We start from the raw sequence: 20,658 nt of genomic DNA on the forward strand, positions 1-20,658 counted from the left end.
ACAAAGAGAGGAAAATTAAATGGAAAAAAACAACAAACAACGGCCTCAATTTTGCTGCAAAAATCCCTGGCAGTGACTAATAACCAGGTCTCCCACTAGCCGCCCCCAGCCTCTCAGCATCTGGGCGGGCGTTGGGTCACCCATCAGGGACCAGTCAGGAGACAAGTTGTGCTGGGGTCTCCTCCTTCACGGTATGTGCTGTGAGCCCAGCATCCAGGGATCCCCACGTCCGCTTCAGCCATGCCCAAGCAGACAGTGCCTGCAGCCCACCTGAGCCACCCCCAGGGAGCCCTGGGCAGCGCTCCTGGGCCCCAGGCCCCACCACCTACCTCGTTGATGAAGGAGTGTGCCCCCAGCGGGCTCAGCAGAAGGATGGCACGGCGCAGTGTGTCCCGGTAGCGGTTCAGCTCCTCTGTCTTCATCGTGGTGAAGAGGCTGGTGAACACGTGGCTAACGTTCTTGTCCACCTTTTGTAAAGAGACATCAAGGCCCAGCCGCGAGGCCTGGTCCAGAAAGCTTTGGAGCCCACGGATATCTGAGCAGTGGAGAAGACGAGGGGGAGAGAAACATCTTTAAGCGGGAAGGGACCTTGGAGGGCATCTAACTCCAATGCTACCCCCTCCCATATGGGCCTTGAGCAAGGACTCAAGTCTGCCTCCATGGTCCAAAGAACAAAGGCTGGAAGACATGTATTTAGTCCCAATGTCCCTCAGCAGCATCCAGCCCCTGGGTAAGTTTCTCCCACCATAGGGAGCACTTCCTGCCATCCAACAGGTCCTGTGGCCACAAGTGTCCTGCATGATAAGCTCCTTTTCTCTCCCTATTGCTTTCACCCAATGGGAGTGAAGGTTCTGGGAGTTCTGTCCTGGTTGCTACATGTGGTAGTGGTCTCTAACCCTGGACCCCTGTTCCCTCCACCTGGCTCTGCTCCTCAGGGCTATGACTCCTTGACCCTTAACGGTGAGCTGAGGCCACTGACTGCCCTGGTCAGAGCAGGCCCAGCCTCAGTCCCTGTAACTGAACAGCCTGCACCCTCACAGCCTCCCTGAGGCTTGGGACTCTGTCTTGTTCCAGGGACTTGATTTTCCTGGATGAGCTCTCCTCCTCCACCCTCTTTCCGGCTGGGGTGATCTCACCCCAAGTCCAACGAGAACTCTGCATCCTGACTGGTTCAGGGGTAAGCAGGTGGTCCAGGATGGTCCTAGACTGAGCACTGTCCTGACACTTTGATGGAGCACCTGGGAGAGAGGTCTGCTCTTTTCCCTGTGGTCACCAAGGGGTCAGGATGCAAGCCCAGGGCAGGGGGGGAGCATGGAAAGCTGGAATAAATTACCAGGGAGCAGAAGCCCATAAGGAGCTTGGGGCCCAGCTACATCAAATATTAGTGCACGGGCTTCCCTGGTGGTGCAGTGGTTGAGAGTCCGCCTGCCGATGCAGGGGACATGGGTTCGTGCCCTGGTCTGGGAAGATCCCACATGCCGCAGAGTGGCCAGGCCCGTGAGCGATGGCCGCTGAGCCTGCGCGTCCGGAGCCTGTGCTCCGCAACAGAAGAGGCCACAACAGTGAGAGGCCCACGTACCGCAAAAAAAATATATATATATATTAGTGCAAACCTACTCTTGTGATGGCCGGGGCTGCTGAATATTTTTTTTTTAACCAGGGCCCAAATCTCTCAGCGGCAGCCCTGCATGAGCCATCTGGCTTCTCCTAAAGGAGATCTGCCCAAGAATGGAGCCAGCAAGCAGGTCCAAGAGTGGGGCACAGTCCCTATGATGTCATTTAAACCTCTGGGTCCACCTATGAAGCCTGTTTCTCCTGGATTTTTCAGTTTCATGGGCCAAAGAATACCCTTTTCTGCCTAAGCCAGCTTGAGCTGGATTTCTGTCGCTTACAGCTCAGAGTCTCAATGCATAGGCCACTTTTTCAAGTCTGGGATGTTTCCTTCATCTGGTCCATATCTGTGTGCCAGCTCCCAAAGGCAGGCCCCACGCCTGAGCCACCCCCTCCAGAGGACACTGGGCCAGTCCATATTGCACACGTTGTACTCCCCCAGTGCCTGGGATGTCCGTGGGCTGCCCGGGCATGCCCTGGCCCATCCAGTCACCCAAAATCAAATTCAAAGGATACAGTGTTAATTCAACCCGATTGTTTTTCCCAACCAGTTCCTCTTCCAAACTTTCACTTCATGCCCATTCCACAAATTTCATGAATTCTACACGTACCAGGCAGCATGCAAGCTGCTACCGTGGTTCCCTCACTGCCCATCTTGCTGGGAGGTTGGCTCACCAGTAAGTCTAGTCCCAGCTGGATATGACAAGAGCAGCCATGGAAAAGCAAGCACAGAGCCAGGGAGGCCAGAGCACCATGGCAGTCATAACTGGGGTGCTGGGGGGAATGTGCACAGAGTCCCTCTACTCCCACGATGGGGGGAAGCCCTGGAATAGGGTCTGAGTACCTGTTGTTGACTCAGACACTTAGAACTTAGTACAGTTCCATCCACTTTGTGCCTCAGTGTTTTCATCTGTAAACTGGGGATGAAAGTTCCTGACTAACATTTTCATAGGACTGTGAGGGACCACAGTTCTTGAAGGTACCACCTGCTTGCATCTCAGGGGCCTGCACCTGGGAGGCATGGAGAGCCTACATCCTAATGGTCCATCTGAGGGCACAGCAGTGCCCAAAAGAGGACCCCTGGGCCCCTTCCAGAGATTGCAAATATGAGACTGATATTCAAGTCCATGTGTTCAAGTCCAGCCATGACCTCAGCCAGCCTGGTCTATCGGCAGCCTGGCCCCTGGAGCACAAATATGCACCCAGAGCTGCCTGTCTGACAAAGCACAGAGGTCTCAGTGCTGCTCTGCCCACTGATCCAGACAGGAAAAGGTGCCAGGAAGCAGGACGGGCCCTCTGCACCAAGCCCCAGGGCTCCCCCAGAGGCGACCAATGGAAGACCACACAGTGCCTTGCACCTGCCCTGGCACCAGGGGCTCCCAACACACGGGCCCCGGGATGTCAACACCCCTCGGATTCCCAGAGAGGCCATGCAGTTCCCAACAGTCTGCTTGGGCCCCTAGAGATCTGTAGCCTTTAAAGCCTCTTGAAAGAAAAATTTGAAGAGGTTCTTCAGAGCTTCTTCACCTATCAGAGGGAATGGCAGGCAAATGGGCAGAGACGGCTCAAGGAGAAGAAGTATAGCAGCGGGAGGGGACCGCCACCTAGGAAAACTCAGGGCTGGTGTCAACACCGGCCCCTCCCTCTCCTGACCACAGCATAACTCACGCCTGCCAAGGGCAAGCTTGAGAACATCTCAGCACCGAGCAGACACCCATGCCTAAACCAGCAGTGCGCTCCCGTGCCGGGCATGCAGTATCTTGCACCCAAGTAGCCCATGATGGTTTCCCCTCAATCTGGGCTGTCACTAGCCACCTGTAGCTATTCAAATTTAAACTTAATTTCATTAAAATGAAATAAAATCACATGCTTAGTTCCTCCGTCACACTACTCAGTGGTCGCAATCTGGCTGGTGGCAACCACATTGAACAGCACAAATATAGATCATATATGATGGATCATCACAGCAAGTGCCAGTACAGGGTCTGCCTGAGAAGCTGTCTTTTAACCTGTGCAGTGTAAATGATGGTCCCAAATATGGGAGATGAGCTGCATTCAGGCCTCCCTATTACCATGCCTCTTGCCCTGTCACTTTGAAGACCATTCTAGCTCCTACTACAGGTTCAACCACGCGACCTGCTTTGACCCATGAGACCATTGTGACTTGGTATAAGCCGAGATTTGAGGAAGTGTGCATTTCTGTTTCCACTCCTGGACCCTGCCACCACCGTGAGAACAGCCCTGGACTAGCCTCCAGAAGGATGCAGACGCGTGGAGAAGAATCAGACGGACCAGGCAGCCACCGCCGGCTACATGTCAGCTGAGTTCAGATACACCAGTGAGCCCAGAGCAGAAGTTCCTGGTTGATCGATAGACTCACACACACACAAATGACTGTTGTTCTAAGCCACTAATTTTGGGGATGGTTTGTTTCTCAGCAATAACTAACTGATAAACCAAGTTCATCAGATGCATTATATCTAATACGCCTTCGGAAAAGTTCACTGAAACAGCAAGGCCTGTATCTTAAAAAGTCACCCACACACACAGCTTCCCCACATGGGGCCGAGTGTGAGCCAGTCCTGGGGTGAGCACACTGGTAGCTTCTGCAGCGCTATCGCTTCGCCTGGACACCCATGCCCTCACTGCCCGTGGCCTCGGCTCTGACCCAGATCTGAGCACAGCTGATGGGACAGGGATAAAGGCAGCGCTCCGAGACCCACCATCTACCAGTTCCCACTCCACTTCTGGCGCCTTTCAAGGCCATTACAAGTATTTAAAGTGGCAGAGACTGGCACGTCTGCAGAGCCATACTTTACGTGAATACATGCGCAAAGAGAGCTCCAGGGTGGCTCTGTGTGTGTGCGCATGGGTCCACCAGTCTGGTAGGGGTCCAGGAACCTCACGCATCACACCAGCATGGCCGGTCCTCACAGGCTGGGGAAGAAGTCCCCTTCAGTCTCTTCCTTGAGGTCCCCCTACCCGAATCCATCTCAAGCCATAGGACCGTTTCACTTCCTCAGGGAATAGGAGGTGCCATGGGGGGTGGCAACCGTCTCAGGACCCACAAGGACGCACGAGGACACGCACACACAGAGAACACAAGCCCTCAGAGCTCCTGCACACGCTCAGCTGCTGTGTTTCTGCCTTCTGTTCGGGCAGGCCCTGATGGAACTGAGCCATCAGAGAGAGTTTAAGCTCCCTGTCAGTGGCTGGCTCCCCACACCTGGAACAAGTGACGCAGGCTGAAAGCAGTGCTCCTGAGGGACCGTGGCCCCGGCTACAGCCGCCTGCTCCCACTTGGCTGAGAAGGTCAGCCCTCAGCCTCTGAAGGTCTTGTTCCGTTGCACTTGAGGAGAGCTGGGGGGCAGAAAAACAGTCAAGAGCACAAGCTAACTTTGCCGCCCTCCTGCTGCTCCCCAGGAATGGGGCCAAGGAAGTCCACGTCTCCAGTGAAAATCCTTTCCTCCCTCAAGAGACTGAGTTTGTAACACCACCCTACCTTCATCCCCCAAGAAAGCCAGCTGTCCACTGCTGCTCCCCAGAAAGGAAGAATTCTCCAAGAAGTTACACTAACGACAGAGATGGGGCTGCTCTCGGGGTAGCAGTGTGGGCATCCCAGGAGCCCTCTGTCCCTCTGAAGAGTTCTGGACCTTGGCCCAGGCCCTTCCACTGGGAGCTCTCTGTGCAGACTGGCCAGCCCAGTCCACTTATGCTGGTGCAGCTCCCCCGATCAGACCCACCTCCGCTAGAGAGGGAGACGAGGGGGCCACAGTGGGCGTCACATCAGCCGCAGCCCAGAAAGGGCAGGAGAAGGCAAACGGCCCACAACTCTCCAAGGTGGCAGCGGGGAGGGTGCGGGGGACACGAACCGTGAACAAGGGCATCGGCCACCCACAGGGGTGACAGGGAGAGGCTCCCAGGAGAGACACCCTGCTCCCCAGAGAAAGGAAGCAGTTCAGGGAACAGGGCAAGTGCATTCCTGCGAGGAATCTGATGTGACGACACCCCAGGACAGGCCTCAGCTGCCTTGGCCCACCCTCTGGGCTCTCAAAGGACCTGCTCATCAGAAGTCTTTGCAATACCAGAGTCATCCTGTTGACATTCATTCATCCCTCCTTCCCTCCAATATTCACTGAGAGCTTTCTCTGTGTTGGTCCCTCTCCTAGGGGGTCTGGAGAACAAGAATGAATGAGCCCACGGTGTTCCCACTAGCACGGGACTTACATTTCAGGGGCTGGAGAAGAGACTGGAAACAAATAAACAATAGATAATTTCCAACAGTGGTGTGAGCGCTGAAGAAAGGAGAGACTGGGTTGCAGGAAACTGCAGAGGGTCGGGGTGGGAGAGGCCCCTGTGAAAAGCATCGGTGAAAAGGAGCCAGCCCTGGAAACCACCCGGGGAAGACCACTCCTGACCGAAGAAACAGCACGTGGAAACATCTGGGACACTGAATGAAGAAGGGCCTTGCTCACCCCACAACGGGGACCAGGAATAGGGAGGACCGGAACTGTGGGGCTGCCAGGGAAGGAAGCTGGGGCCCCACCACCAGCAGTGGAGGAGGTGAGCACATGCATCCCCCGTGCCCGAGCCCTGGGCCTCCTCTGCCCCATCCCTCCTCCCCTCCACAGACCAGCTTCCGAATGCTGGGCCCAGGCACCCTCTGGCACTTCCCGGCACTCACCTCTCTGCCCACTGCCACGCACACCACGCTGCTCTGAAGCTCTTGCCAAAGCCATCAACAAACGGAGACCCCCCTCTCTCTTCATTTTCCATGGGTTCTCCGGAGCACCCAGCCTGTGACCACTCATCCTTGAAGTCCTTTCTCCCCTCCCTGGGCTTCCAGACACACACATGCGCTCCTGCCTCTTTCCTGATCCCTCCCCGCATGCACTCCTGCCCACATCCCCACATTCCTGGGCTTCCCTCTGGCATCACCCATCAGCCAGGCTTGGAGGACATCAACAGCAGACACCCAGGCTAGCCAAGGGCTCTCCACTTCTCCTAAACATCCCGTCATGAGCCCATCTCCATGATCCCTTCCTGGGTTCAGGCACCATCATCTCCTCCTTGGGACTTCTGCCATAGTCTCCGACGAGGTCGCCCTGACCCCGGGGTCCTCCCAGCCAATGCCTTCCTCCGCCAGGATGTTTTCAGAGTTCATATCTGCTCATGATATAGCCCTCCTCTAAAACCTTCCATGAATAACACATTTCTTTTAAAGTTGCCAAGAAATTAATGTTCACAAAAGAATCCATCAATCACAAACAAACAATAACCCTTCCAGAGACTTTACTATTGTATATAAATAAACTCCATACATCTTAGCCTGATACATAAGAGACTCTCTGGTTTTAACAGCTTTTTTTTATTTTTGCTTTTGTATCACCATCACCTTCTTCCACCACGACCACCAGAAACCATGCACCCAAACCCCAGTAAAAAAAGCTCTTTGCCTTCCCCTGGACACCCCGCTACACACACACCACACACCCCACCACACACACACACACACACACACACACACACACACCATACACGCACTCATACTCTCAGCCTAGATGCTCCCAATTTGAAATTTACGGAGCCCCTACCTTTCCATCAGACTCAACTGAAATCATACCTCCCCCGAGGCCATCTCAGATCCTCAAGTCAGAATTCATGCCTCCCTGAAGTTTCATAGCTCAAGGACCTGGGAAGCAGAAACTAGGTCTTTCTCATTTCTTTGTCCAAGCCCAAGGCTCAGTGACTAGCACAGAGTCAAAGACAGCCAAAGTCAGCGGAATCAAACTGAATCGAAGCAAGAACCAGCACAATTGTCCTGTATCTGACGGAGGCACAGTCCTGCTAAGCAAAAAAGCTGTAACTACCCCACTCCTCCTTCTGAAGAAAGAATCACATAGTCATGGGTATTTAAAATACTTTCTAAAAAGTAACTGAAATGAAAGAACACATTTCAAATTGCTTCCCGTACTATCTTCAATGTCCAAGAAATGTCCAAGCACTGAGAGTACTTCTAAACAATACGTTACCATCTATAATATATATGTATATGTATGAAGGCTGCCACCTCACACCCAGGAAGTTCAAAGTTAGAAGTGTTTGGGGATTATTGGCAAATTTTCCAAAAGCTGAGACGCAACTTTCATTCTACTGACTTTTTTTTTTTTAACTCCTTTCTTATCTGGCCCCCAAATACATGGTTCGAATTTCTTCCCAGCTAGAGTTGACCCAAATTCGAGTTCATTTCCAAGACCTCTGCCCAGGGTCCTCTCCTCCTTAACTGCTCACCCCCCTCCACAGCACCACCTTCGAATGCCACCATCCTTGTCATTCATGGAACAGCTACAGAACTGGGGTGTGTTGGAGGCTGGGTCTGCAGGGGAGGAAGCAGCCACCATTTCCAAGAAAAGAGATCACAAAGACCTACCTGCTGCCAATCCAAAGTGATACCCCTTCCCTCTGCTCAGAATCCATTTGGTGCCTCACCTCCTAGAACTCAGCTGCCCAGCTGTGCATTCCCTCCCTCCCTTCTCCCTCCCTCTTCCTCAAATATTTCCTGAGCACTGCTCTGGGAACAGCAGAATTTGAAAACTTCACAGCCCAGTCCTCAAGGAGCTCTCAGTCCTGCACGTAAGACTTAGCCCAAAGCAAAGAGTGGCTTCGCCCTGTCACTCAGTGAGCGCCTCCCATGTGCCAGCATGTGTTCCATTTGTAGACTACATTTCTCGGATGCATTATCAATCCATGTTGGTGTGATAAAGGGCATCTCTATGGGAGTGAGGTGGTCACAAAGCAGGCCCATGGCAGTTCAGCAAAGACAGGAGCAGAAATGCACAGATGCGGTGCATCCAGCCGGCTCTCAGTAAAGCAGGATGCAGGCCTCTCACTGTCATGAGATGACAAGGTCCCCCAGAGCAAATGCCCCCCCAGGGCCCAGGCAGGGGCTGGCTTCAGGTGAGCAGGAAGACCCTCAGGGGCTGTCTCACCTTCTTTGGTGGCGCAGTGCCACTGTTTTATGTTTCTTGGCAAGGTTCTCATCTGGGAAGGAGGCCTCCCTCTCCTGGTCACAATCTCAGCTGCCCAGCTGGCCCTGAGAGTCCTCCAGAGTGACCTCCCATCCCCAACGCCCCCCGCCCCCCAAAAACCCTGCTCTCTTTAGTAATCATGTCTTTTATCAATACTTTTGGTATTCTGATGGCATCTGGAGCTCTGCTGACCCTGGAGGACTGCCCCTCAGAGGGATAATCAATTCCCAGAGATAGTAAACAACTCGCCCCAGAGCACCCCGTTCACATGCAAACCAACCAATCCAGGGCCTGCACCCTCAACCACCTCCTCTACGGGACTCGCACACGTTGAGCCACTATCCACCCGCTCCAATCACCCCAGGACCAGGCAGCAGACAACTCGGGACACCCCTGTGCCCCACAGCCTGCCAAAATTATTCAAACCAGCCACTCCTAAGCCTGCTTCCCACACCTCACCCATTCTTTCCTGCAGAAATCACTTGAAGGGCTCTTGCCCATAGTTTCCTTTCTCCCTCTGCCTCCTCATCAACCCTGGTGCTTCCCCCAGTGGCCACCCAAGGCATGGTGCGCCCCCTCCACCTGGGAATTGTCACAAACTATCCTTTCAATGGAAGTTGTCTCCTGATCTACTGGCCTTGTCATACCTGAGTAATAATAGAACATCCTCTGCATGGTGACCTGGGATGCAGCTCAGGGAGGGGCACACAGAAGTAGCCCCACTGGCCACACTGCCTGCCCCCTCCCCCGGGGGGGTCACAGAATAAGCACAGGCATGGGTTCGAATCCCACCCTTCACTAGCCCAGTGACCTTGGGCAGTCATTTCTCTGAGCCCGTTTCTTCTGCAAACAGAGCTCATTCCACCTTCCTCCTAGAAGCACTGTGATCCTTCACTGAGTGACACACGTTACTGCCAGCACAGCGCAAGATAGATGTTCAGTGGCTGTCAGCTCCCTTCCAATCTTCTCATCAGCACCGGAAATGCCCCCCAAAAAGGCTCCCAAATGAACAAATCATCTCTCTTGTCCTAGAGGCTCAGCAAGAAGGGAGGTGTGGGCTTCCCTGGTGGTGCAGTGGTTGGGAGTCCGCCTGCAGATGCAGGGGACACGGGTTCGTGCCCCGGTCCAGGTGGATCCCACATGCCGCGGAGCGGCTGGGCCCATGAGCCATGGCATCTGAGCCTGCGCGTCCAGAGCCTGTGCTCCGCAGCGGGAGAGGCCACAACGGTAAGAGGCCCGCATACCACAAGAAAAACAACAACGAAGGGAGGTGCCATCCTGATAATCGGATGACACGACAGAAGACTAAAAAGGTCGGCTCTCCCTTCTGTGATAATGGAAGTTCCAAAGTTGTAAAGTGGCGGAAGGGGAAGGTCTGTCATCGAAAACTCTCTGAGAAAGAGACCAAATTTCTGCCCATAATAGGGGCCAATAATATCCAGGAGCCTTCTGTTCAAACAGATCTCAGAACAAGCCACGAAACTATACATGAGCAGATTCTGTAAAGGAGAAAGGGTCGTCTGGGTAATTGCTTGTGAGCACATTTACATGGTGTGTGCACACACATATGTCATTTCAGACACAGGAGTCCATGCGTGAGCCCTACTCACACGCACTGCCTGGAGCCCTGGCAAAGGAGGGCACAGCATGATCACAACATGCTCACTTCTCCCCAGATTCTATTCCTTTCCATTTAGAAAGCAAACCCAAGGGAAAAACATTTTAAATAATCAGGCTGGCATATCAAGATTAAAAACAATTTAAAATAAACGTCTACTCCGGCACTTTGGAAAAAACATATCATGCTGCATTAAGTGCTTTGAATTAAGTAAATTACACCAAGTAACTAATTTACATAATGATCAAAATTTGCATTTTACACATGTTATGATGAAAATAGGTTTATAAAAGAATTCTTCACCAACTTCTGTTCCGAGTTGGGTTCCAGTATTTGGATAAAATTCTGCAGTGCTGATCTGCTACTGTCTTCCGTGTTTCAAATCTCTGGCTCCTTCAATATTTTTTTTTAATCTGGCAGGTCCCTTATTCCCACTGCAATAAATAGTCCCTTTGATTTGCAATTCCCTTCCATCAACTGAGAGAGATCATATTTTTAAAGAAACCATAATACACTAATGATTCTTAGAATTTTCACAAATAAAGTTTGATGTTCCTGTCACCTTTCACTTACGAGGTATTTGGTATTGATTTTAGCAATTCTTCCTCCACGATTTGTAGTATTGACTTAAAGTCCTGCAGCTTTGGTTGCCATCTTTTCAGGATGAGGCATCAGAATGGCATTTCTCAACAGGCCTGCACCAAAAGGCCCCTCAGAAAAGAAGCAAGACCCCACTGGACATACTCGACATGCCCGGAGGAGGCTGAGCACGAAGTCCTTAAGGAGACTGACCACCGGCCCCACGAGGCCACCCTGTGCCTTTCGGTCCTTGGTGCCCAGCAAGCGGGCCCAGAGCCAGAACTCCCTCTCCAGGAGCTGCTGGATCCTTAGATGCTTCCTTTATTCTCTCCTTCTCCACAGCCTGTGAGGAAGGGACAACCTTCCCATTTCACAGATGAGAAAAATGAAGCCAGAGAAGTTGAGTCCCTCCATCAACACCACACAGCCAGCAAGAGGAACAACCCACAATCACGCGTTGAGAAATTTCTGGATGTTTTTCTGGACTTCTTTCTAATTTAAGTAAGATCCTGAAGCAAATGTGGAAGAGTAATTTCCAAGTGTTTACCCAAAACAGCCATGTTTGAATTTCCAAGGGGCTCCAGAGATGCTGACTTTGCTTTCTGATAATGCCACAGACAAACGCCCTCCCTCCATGGCGTGGCGGGAACGATGCCGTGTGGTGAGGAAGATGGAATCATGCTCACTGCACTTGCTTATTAAGGCCTGGTGTGGTGCCAGCACCATGCTAAGCATTTTGCACATACTGTCTTATTGAGTCCCCATGACACCCTGATGTCTGGCCCAAAGTCATCCAGCCCTTTAGAGGCAGGACTAGGGTTCAAATCCAGAGCTCTGATGCCAGAGTCAGAGCTCTTTACTCACATTCGCCAATCAGCCAAAGGTACCTGGGAAGGGATGGGAAGGAGGCAGGTCAGAGTCCCCCACCGCGTGCACATGCTGAGCCAGGGGCCTGTCACACACACTTCATCTGAGCCTCACACACCCCTAGGGAATGGCCAGATCATGCCTATTTCACAGATTAGCCCCCGGCTCACAACAGAGCTGATTCGACCCCAGAGCCATATACTGTCAGAGGCTCTGGTCTGTGTCACATCCAGGCATGGGACTTGCTGATGGTGGCCAGGGTTTCCCCCAGACCCCTGCCCAGGCCTACAGAGAGGTCATCTCAAGCACACAGGGCTCCAGAGAGACCACACAGCATGCTGGTCGAATGCTGGAGTCTAGCTTTTAGGAATGGCAAGAAGATGGAGATGTGACGCGTGCTATTACCAGCTGTTAATTTGCAATCAGTTTTAATAACTGACACTACACAGTGAAATGCAGCATCTTCATTAATTCCGTAAATTCTCGCTGTAGGGAAAAGCCCGCGCTCCCAGAAACGGCAGCTCGACTGGGCTGACTTGGAAGCAACCCTGGGCCAGGTTCCACATCTTCAGACCTGCCCCAGGGGGTGCCCAGGGATGCCGCCTGCTGACCCCAATCCTTGCTGCCCCAGGACCAGCAGCAGCCTCCCACCTCCCAGTGCCAAGGGTATGGGACTGGCCCCCGACTCAGGCTTTCTGCAAGCGTCTGGTGCCCACTGTGCCATAACCGTTGTGGAGGCTCGAGAGACGGATCAGACAAGGAGCTCAATGGAAACAGACACGCGAGCAATGCTTGAAGACGTGCTAGGACCCACGAGAAGTACCTGGGAAGCAGTCTGTTTCCCCAGGCAGTGTCAAGCGAGGAAAGATCTCCAGGAAGACTTCAGAGAGCTCAGCCCAGGAGCTGGAGCCTGCGGGTCCAAGTGGCCTTTTCTAAGTGGACAAGAGAGGGAAGTGTACTCCAGACCAAGAGAACATCAGGATCAAGGGCCTCGTAGAACCCAGCAGCCCACCTGGGGGACTTGCTGATGGCTCTATTTGGCCATCAGGGACACAGGGCTCGATGTGCCCCTGAGGAGGATGGCCACAGTGGCATTCTTGGGACTGACCAGAAAGCAGCAGAAGGAAGATCATCATAGTGGTCTCTGGGTCAGCTGAGACCAGGGCTGTGGCCACAACCCCACCGAGGGACCGAGGGGCAGCAAATTCAGTTGCTCTGGAGGCAGCCTGGAGCCCCAACGTGCGCCTGAGTGTGCCCCACGGCTGCAGCCAGGAGGCCTGAGCAGCTGCTGCCCAAATCCTGTGGGGGCCTTTCCAAAGCAGGGCTCTGGCTCCCGGGTAGGAGAGAGTCGAAGAGCCTCAGCTGCCACCTCTGTAAAATGGGCAGGGTGATGCGTCCTAGGCGGTAGGACCATTGTAGGGAGCAAGCGGGATGACGGATACAAGCACCTGGGCCACAGTCCAAGTGTGGGGGGGCGGGGCTTGGAACGATGGGCCTGCCTCACCAGTGACACCACCATCCCCATGCCACCTCCAGCGCCGCCCTGCCCCTTCTGCTCCTCCCCAGCCCTGGCACAGGAAACCTCTGTCTTCACAGCTCTCTGCTGACCTCATGACAAATGTTCTTCTACTTATGCATTTAATTTACATAATTACTCTCTGATATTTACTCGGATTTAATTTGTTTCCTCTGGAACTTGCCTTTGAAGAGGCAGTGCCAACCAGAGACAGGAGTAAAGCGCAGCAAGGGGCTCACAGATGCCACCGCCCCTCTCCGGGGGCCTCCAAATGCCGCCTCTGCAGAAGGACCGGGCTCTGCCACCAAGCAGGCACTATGCACAGAGCCTCACACCTCCCGGTGTCAGATGGGGGCCAGGCTGGGGAGGATCACTGCCCGCGAAGACCTCACAGTGGAGAGAGAGATGCGTAAACGCCAGTCCCAGGAACGACTCTCTATGCCAGCCCCAGAGGGAAGTGTGGGCAGTGCCAGGTGGAAGGACGGCAGGAGTCCTCTGCTCAGGAGTGATGGGGAAGTGGTGGAGCTGGGCGTCAGACTGAGCTGGAGTCCGGAGGCAGTGGATGGACTGATGGCATTGCCACGACCCTCTTTGGTGCAGCAGAGTGGGGCTCCCAGGGGTGTTGTGTAAATGAGGTGGAGTCCAGGTCTGGGCAGAACACAGAGGGCAGCATGGACACACCGTGGGGTGGAAGAAAGGGTTTGATTTTGAAAAATCCGTTTGGCAGTTCTGTAAGAAAGGGCGTGACCTGGAGGGCAAAGGGCCATAGGCCATCAAAATCTCAAGGCCATGGCCCAAGCACAAGCACTGAGGTGGAGAGGAGGGCCTTCGGCTCAGAGAAAGGTGAGGGAGGAATTAAACATGAGGGACGCCGGGTTATGCTTGCCAGGCTGGTGGATGGGGAACCAAGAAGAGAAATATAGGAGGCGGATGGGGGACGGGGGCTCAGTCCTGAGTGGCCTCAGCCACTCAGCCCCACGCCTATGCTGGGAGCACAGGAGCGCCTCTCCTCCTTCACCTCTGCTCTGGGATGCTGGTGGGGATGGGTCCGCCCAGGCTCTGCTATGCTGCGAGGCTCATTCAGCCCCAGTTCTGAGCCTCTTTCCTCCTAGTTCCTGGGCTGCTGTTCCAGGTCGCTGGGCTGGAGCCTCCCGCAGATTCTGTCCTTTACAACTCATTGATGCTTGTGCATACACACTTACAAGTTCACACTCATACACGTACACGTTCACACACGTGCTCACACACTCACATCCATGCCCACATTCTCACACTCATGCATTCATACTCACACCTTCACACAGACTCACTGACACACACTCACCTGCACCCTCGCCCTCACGCTCACCCCCACACACACTCACTCCCACAGCAGCGTGCTGGAACCAGCCTGTACCATCTCATGAGAGGCCGTGGTTAAATTCTCAGGAATTTTGCAAGCCAGTTATCAAACACAGCCACTCTAAATTAAATCATATAAACGTATAATTAAACAAATTACATTACAAACAAAATTGACAAGTACACAAAGCTCATCACTTCCTAATCATTTTGCTACATTCTACTCTTATCTATGTCCATGGAGCTGTTAATGTCTGTTGTATCTGAAACACCCCTTCACGGTGCATCATCCCTTCCCAACTCCACACTCAGTGATATCATGACGCTCAAAATCAGTCACCATCGGAGTATTTACACCCCAGAAACCAGCAAAACTCTCAAGCAGGGCTTTCTGTTTCCCTAGAGAGCCAGGTGTTGAACACCTACTAGCACACCAGGGCTTACAACGTTGCACACATTCACGCTCCCCCACTCTCACACACGCACAGCTGCGTCCATGCTTAGCCACGCACACTCACACCCGCACTAACACACTCACACAGTGCCACTCAAGTCACGTACACACTCACACTGACACACACAATGCTCTCTCACTCTCTTACACACACGCCCGCGTTCCATTTCAGAAACCACAGCCATGCCCGGGAAGGAGACCAGAACCGTACCCTCTGTTCACCCTGGCCTCCCCCCACCCTCCCCTGGGCCTGGAAGCTGACTCCCCCGGAAGGCGTCTGTGCTGCAGCCTCCCCACACCGCCTGGAGGGCACCTCACGTTGGTAATAAAAGCAAGACAACGGCAGAGATCAGTCATAATGGGGTCGGTTGTCCACAGAGACGAGGAGCTCTGCAAGTCTGGGTGAGATGCCTGGACGCCCTGGCCCAGGCATCCCAGCCCTTCTGGGAGCAAACACAGATGGCCAAGGGCTTCTGTGGCCCCGTGCAGCCCTGTTAAACCCCCAAATTAAGCCCGCACCTATATTAATTAAGAGCCAGGATCTGCAGGCCTAATAGAACTGCCGGCCCACCTGTCACAAGCTAGTTAACTCCCGCCAGAACCTCTTGGGCCAGATTACAAATGGGATTCAGGTTGGGGGGCCAGGGGAGGCAGGGTACTATCCTGAAATGTAAGTCAAACTTTCCTTCCAAAATACCATCCTCAGAGGCTTCCCTGGTGGCGCAATGGTTGGGAGTCCGCCTGCCGATGCAGGGGACACGGGTTCGTGCCCCAGTCCGGGAAGATCCCACATGCCCCGGAGCGTCTGGGCCCGTGAGCCACGGCCGCTGAGCCTGCGCGTCCGGAGCCTGTGCTCCGCAACGGGAGAGGCCACAACAGTGAGAGGCCCGCGTACAGCAAAAAAAAAAAAAAAAATCATCCTCGGGCTGATCCATCACACGCCCACCCCTGCCCGCACCCGCCACAAGCGAGGCCTGGACCGTGGCACCTTCCATCACCAGCCTCTGGAAGGTCCTGGAAATGCCAGTGCTGCTCCAGGGCTCCGAGGAGGATGGGGACAACTGGGCTAACAGTTTGATCAGTGTCAGTGGGGCAGGCCACAGTGACAGAAACGTGGCTGCCAGGGCCAAGGCCACCCCTGCTCCTCCCCGCAAGGGCAAACATCCTCCCTGCCAGGAGCATTGGGCTGGGGACGGGGGGAGCAAAGAGCAGTCACGGAGGACCTCCTACGTGCTGGCCCCGCACACTTCCCATTCATGACCTCCTCACGGCAAGCCTGTGAAGGCAGTATTAGTATTCCTGGTTTCCAGATGACAAAGCCGGAGCCCAGAGAGCTTCAGTCACTCAAGTAATAGGGGCTGACCCAGTCAGACCTGACTCCACCCCACTCTGCTGCCCCCAGAGCAGTGAAACAACAGAACGTCAAGCCCCTAGGACCATATTCCGTGCCCCGGTCTCCAGGAGGCCCCCTGAGTCCTGCCTGATTCTGGGCCAGCAACAATATCCCAGGGGGCCCATCCCAGCAGCAGCAGGTGTCTCTGGCCAGTGGTCAGGGATTCTGAGTATCTGATTCACCATTGCACATCCTGTCCTCCAAGCATGACAGCTCAATAAAGAGTCATGGGGAAAATGTGTGAATTAACTAATGAAAGGCAATTCTCTGTCCAGGGGAGGAAGTCCATGTCCAAGAAGAGCCTCCTGGTTGAAGCAGAAGCCCGCACTGGAGCTGGGTCATGCAACTGGAGAGGAGGGGTTGGCAGGGCTGCCATTGCCGGCTGGCCTGGAGCACATGCCTCTGTCCACCATGCATTCCCCAGGAGCAGCAACCGTGGGGGACATCCTGGCAGTGCACCCGGCACTATGCCCTGTGGCCAGCCCTGTGCTCTCCCTATCTCACCTACCACCCCAGCAACCCCAGGAGGGCAGGTCTATCATCATCCCCATTTTACAGATAGTAAAACTGAGACTCAAGAATGCTAAGTGCTAGAGTCACCATTCCAAAGCCTCTGCCCTTAGCCTCTCTGCTTCATGGGGACGTGGCTGCCATACAGAACCTCCTCATTATTGTTAGCCCCCTTTGCCTTCCAGGAAAACCAACAGTTAAAATAAACCCACACTCTGCCCAGTATCCCCCTCCCAGGCCAGCACCATGGGCTGTCCAGTGTACTGAAGGCTGGGGACCGCCCTACCATGGCCCTGGGACTGAGCTGCCCCAGCCTGCAGCCAACGGCTCAGTGCCCACATTATCGAGCTCCATGGCTCTGGGTGGGCGGCCGGCCTGCCATTCTCCACAGCAGCAGCCACGCAGCCTCTGCTCCGGGCACCAAAAGGGCTCTTTCATAGCCCACAGCTGCCTTTTCCCCCAACTTCACAAGAGCAATTGGAGGTGCAGATTCCTATTCTGAGTCAGAGTTTTCTCCATGATCCTAGTGGTTTCCAGTTTAGAGGGAAATGAGCACCCCAGAAGTCAGTTAGAATTAACCCTACCATCCTGGAGCAGCAATAAAACTCCGTTAAGAGTGAAATATAGGCAGTACATCGCAAGCCCTGTCACTGGGAGAAAAGAGAGATCCAATTGTCTGTTGGCTGGCTCGTGTTCCCAGGCAGGTGGAAGTATCAAAGCTCTGGCAGAGCTCTCCCTCTTCATCCCCACTCCCCTGCCTTTTCCTCTGACTACATGCATCAGCATAAGGGAGGGACAGGTTGATGGTCCTCAGGGCTCTCTTGTGGGAGGCGGGGGTAGAGAGTGCCGAAGCGGGAAAGTCATGAATCTCAGGCGGGGCTCTACTGTGTACCCCTCAAGAAAGGTCTGAGGATCCGCTGCACAGATCGCAGGCCTGGGGAGGAGGTGAAGGCAGAGAAACATCCCAGGACTGAGGATCAAAGCATCCAAGAGTGACCAAGTCTGCCGATGGGTAGGACCAAGCCCCCAGACACCCAGGGTCTGGTCCAGTCCACACTCTGAACTCACGCTCCTCCTAGAAGCCAGGAAGTCAGGGCTTAGAGGTCACCACGCACGTGCTGAACTACCAACTCCTTTACGATGAGGCGAATCAGGAGTTCAGAGATCAGGACCAGCATAGGATCCCAGACGGAAAGGGAGAGAGGGGATCTCAGACGATGGTGTTACTGTCAGTTTCTGCAGCCATGGGGGAGAGCAGCTGCCAGGGGATGGGGGTAGGGAGCTCCAATTAGCTGGGACTCGGGAGTCAGCACCCCATTCTCTCCAGAGTCCCAAGCAGCCTCTCCTCTCCCCTAGATGATATCATCCAGTCCTGGGGCTTCAAATACCACCCACACCTGAATTACATTACCACCCTGGACTCCGCCAGGATTTCCAGACCCATCTAGACACTCGGAAATCGGCATTTCAAACTTAACACACCCAAAAAGGAACTCTTGATTCTCAATCGCCCGTTAGCTTTGTTCCCCTTTCTAATAAACAACATCACCAACCCTCCAGTGCTCAGGCCCCAAGCCTGGGAGTCTTCCTGGAGATTTCCCTTTTCCTCACCTATTCCTCTTCACCTATTATCCACCACAGACTTTAAACCCAACCTCTCCCTGCCAGTGCCACTGTTGTCCATGCCACCACCATCTCTACCAGAGGCTATTCTGACAGCCTACCTGGCCTCCCTGCCTCCACCCTCACCCTCCTGCAATCTGCCCACCACATGGCAGAGACAGTGATGTTCTTTTTTTTCTTTTTTTTTTCATTGTCTGCTGTATACTTTTTTTAAAAAAAAACATCTTTATTGGAGTATAATTGCTTTACAATGGTGTGTTAGTTTCTGCTGTATAACAAAGTGAATCAGTTATACATATACATATGTTCCCATATCTCTTCCCTCTTGCATCTCCCTCCCTCCCACCCTCCCTATCCCACCCCTCTAGGTGGTCACAAAGCACCGAGCTGATCTCCCTGTGCTATGCGGCTGCTTCCCACTAATTCAGGGGCTCCTGTGTTTCCATACAAATGGTGAAATTTTTTGTTCTACTTCTGTGAAAAATGCCATTGGTAGTTTGATAGGAATTGCACTATAACTGTAGATTGCTTTGGGTGGTAGAGTCATTTTCACAATGTTGATTCTTCCAATCCAAGAACATGGTATATCTCTCTTTTGTCTCCTTAGGTAGGTTTATTCCCAGGTATTTTATTCTTTTTGTTTCAATGGTAAATGGGTGTGTTTCCTTAATTTCTCTTTCAGATTTTTATCATTAGTGTATAGGAATGCCAGAGATTTCTGTGCATTAATTTTGTATCCTGCAAGTTTATAGCAATACAATCCTACCTTAAGAAACAGGAAACATCTCGAATAAACAACCTAACCTTGCACCTAAAGCAATTAGAGAAAGAACAAAAAAACCACAAAGTTAGCAGAAGGAAAGAAATCATAAAGATCAGATCAGAAATAAATGACAGTGATTTTTCTAAACGTGACGCGGATATGCCTCTGCCCTGCTTAAAACCCCACCAGCCTCACAGCACGCTCAGCATAAAATCCCAACTCCTCACTCAGGACCTAAGAGGCTCCACATGACACAGCCCCTGACTTGATCTCCAACCCAATTTCTTTCTCTCCTCTCCTTCCCACCCTCCAGCCACACAGCCCTCGTCCTCCTTTTTGAACACTCCAAGTTCACTGCCACCTCAGGGATTTCACACCTACTGTTCCCCCTGTTGGAAAGCTCTTCCCAGTTTTTATCTTACTGCCTCCTTCAATGCATTGTGTTATGGATCCAAATGTGACCTCCTCAAAGGGACCTTCCTTGAGCTGCCGGGTGGCCCCGCTCCACCCTTACCTGTGAGTCTCTGCCACATCCCCTACCCTTTTCTTCACAATACTCCTCACCTCCTGAAATGATCATCTTCATTCATCAGTCCTCATGTGTTATCTTCCACTGTGTCCCCAGGGCCTGGAGCAGTGTCTGGCACATAGCAGGCAGTTACCAGATGTTAACTAATGGCCCAAGTAAAACTTGCTGCAGTGGGGCAAGCCCAAGTCTGGAACAAGCCTGCTCTGGGTTTGAAATCAACTCAGCTCAGCCCCTCATAGCCATGTGACCTTGGGCAAGTCACTTCAAATCTTTCTAAGCAGCAATTTCCTCATCTATATGATGATAATAATAAAAACCCCTTTGCACAGTGGATGCCAGGATTCCATGAGATAGCAAGGGTAAGGTGCTTCGAGTGAACTTAGCAAACAGTCAATATTTTTATTAATAGCAATAGCAGCAGATGTGAAAATACCTGCGTGAAAGTGGGAACCAGAAAAATGATATATGAGCAGGGGAAAAGGAAAGAAATGTACATACACTGGACATCCCATGCCCCAGGCACTCTGCTGGCTCAGGAGGCCCCAGAGATGAACAAGCATCAGTGGTACCCTGGAACAGCTGGTGGGCTGGGGCAGAAGCCAGACCTGGAAACGCTGGGTCAAGTGGCAAAATTAAGAACTATATTAGAGGCACATGTAAATGCTATGGAAGCAGAGGGAAGACCTCGCTGTCATGAAGATGTGGAGGAAAGCAAGACAAAAGAGGCAGTGGATACCCAGCTTGGCGTCTGCCGAGCACACCCCTCTTCTTCTCGGAACAGCCCTGCTCTTGTTCCAGGGGATGTCTCCTTACCCTACTCCAATCT

General features: G+C 53.0%; 1 protein-coding gene across 1 annotated transcript in view; it reads right to left on the minus strand.

Annotated features, from left to right (window-relative positions):
• GRID1 (glutamate ionotropic receptor delta type subunit 1) overlaps positions 1-20,658 on the minus strand; it is a 662,424-nt gene that overhangs the window by 465,187 nt on the left and 176,579 nt on the right. The window contains exon 4 of the mRNA XM_024731429.1: positions 330-535. Coding sequence (XP_024587197.1) covers positions 330-535 — 206 coding nt within the window. The remainder of the gene's footprint in view (positions 1-329; positions 536-20,658) is intronic.

This window comes from Neophocaena asiaeorientalis, unplaced genomic scaffold (genome assembly GCF_003031525.2).
Source record: "Neophocaena asiaeorientalis asiaeorientalis breed wild unplaced genomic scaffold, Neophocaena_asiaeorientalis_V1.1 scaffold714, whole genome shotgun sequence".
NCBI classification, from domain to species: domain Eukaryota; kingdom Metazoa; phylum Chordata; class Mammalia; order Artiodactyla; family Phocoenidae; genus Neophocaena; species Neophocaena asiaeorientalis.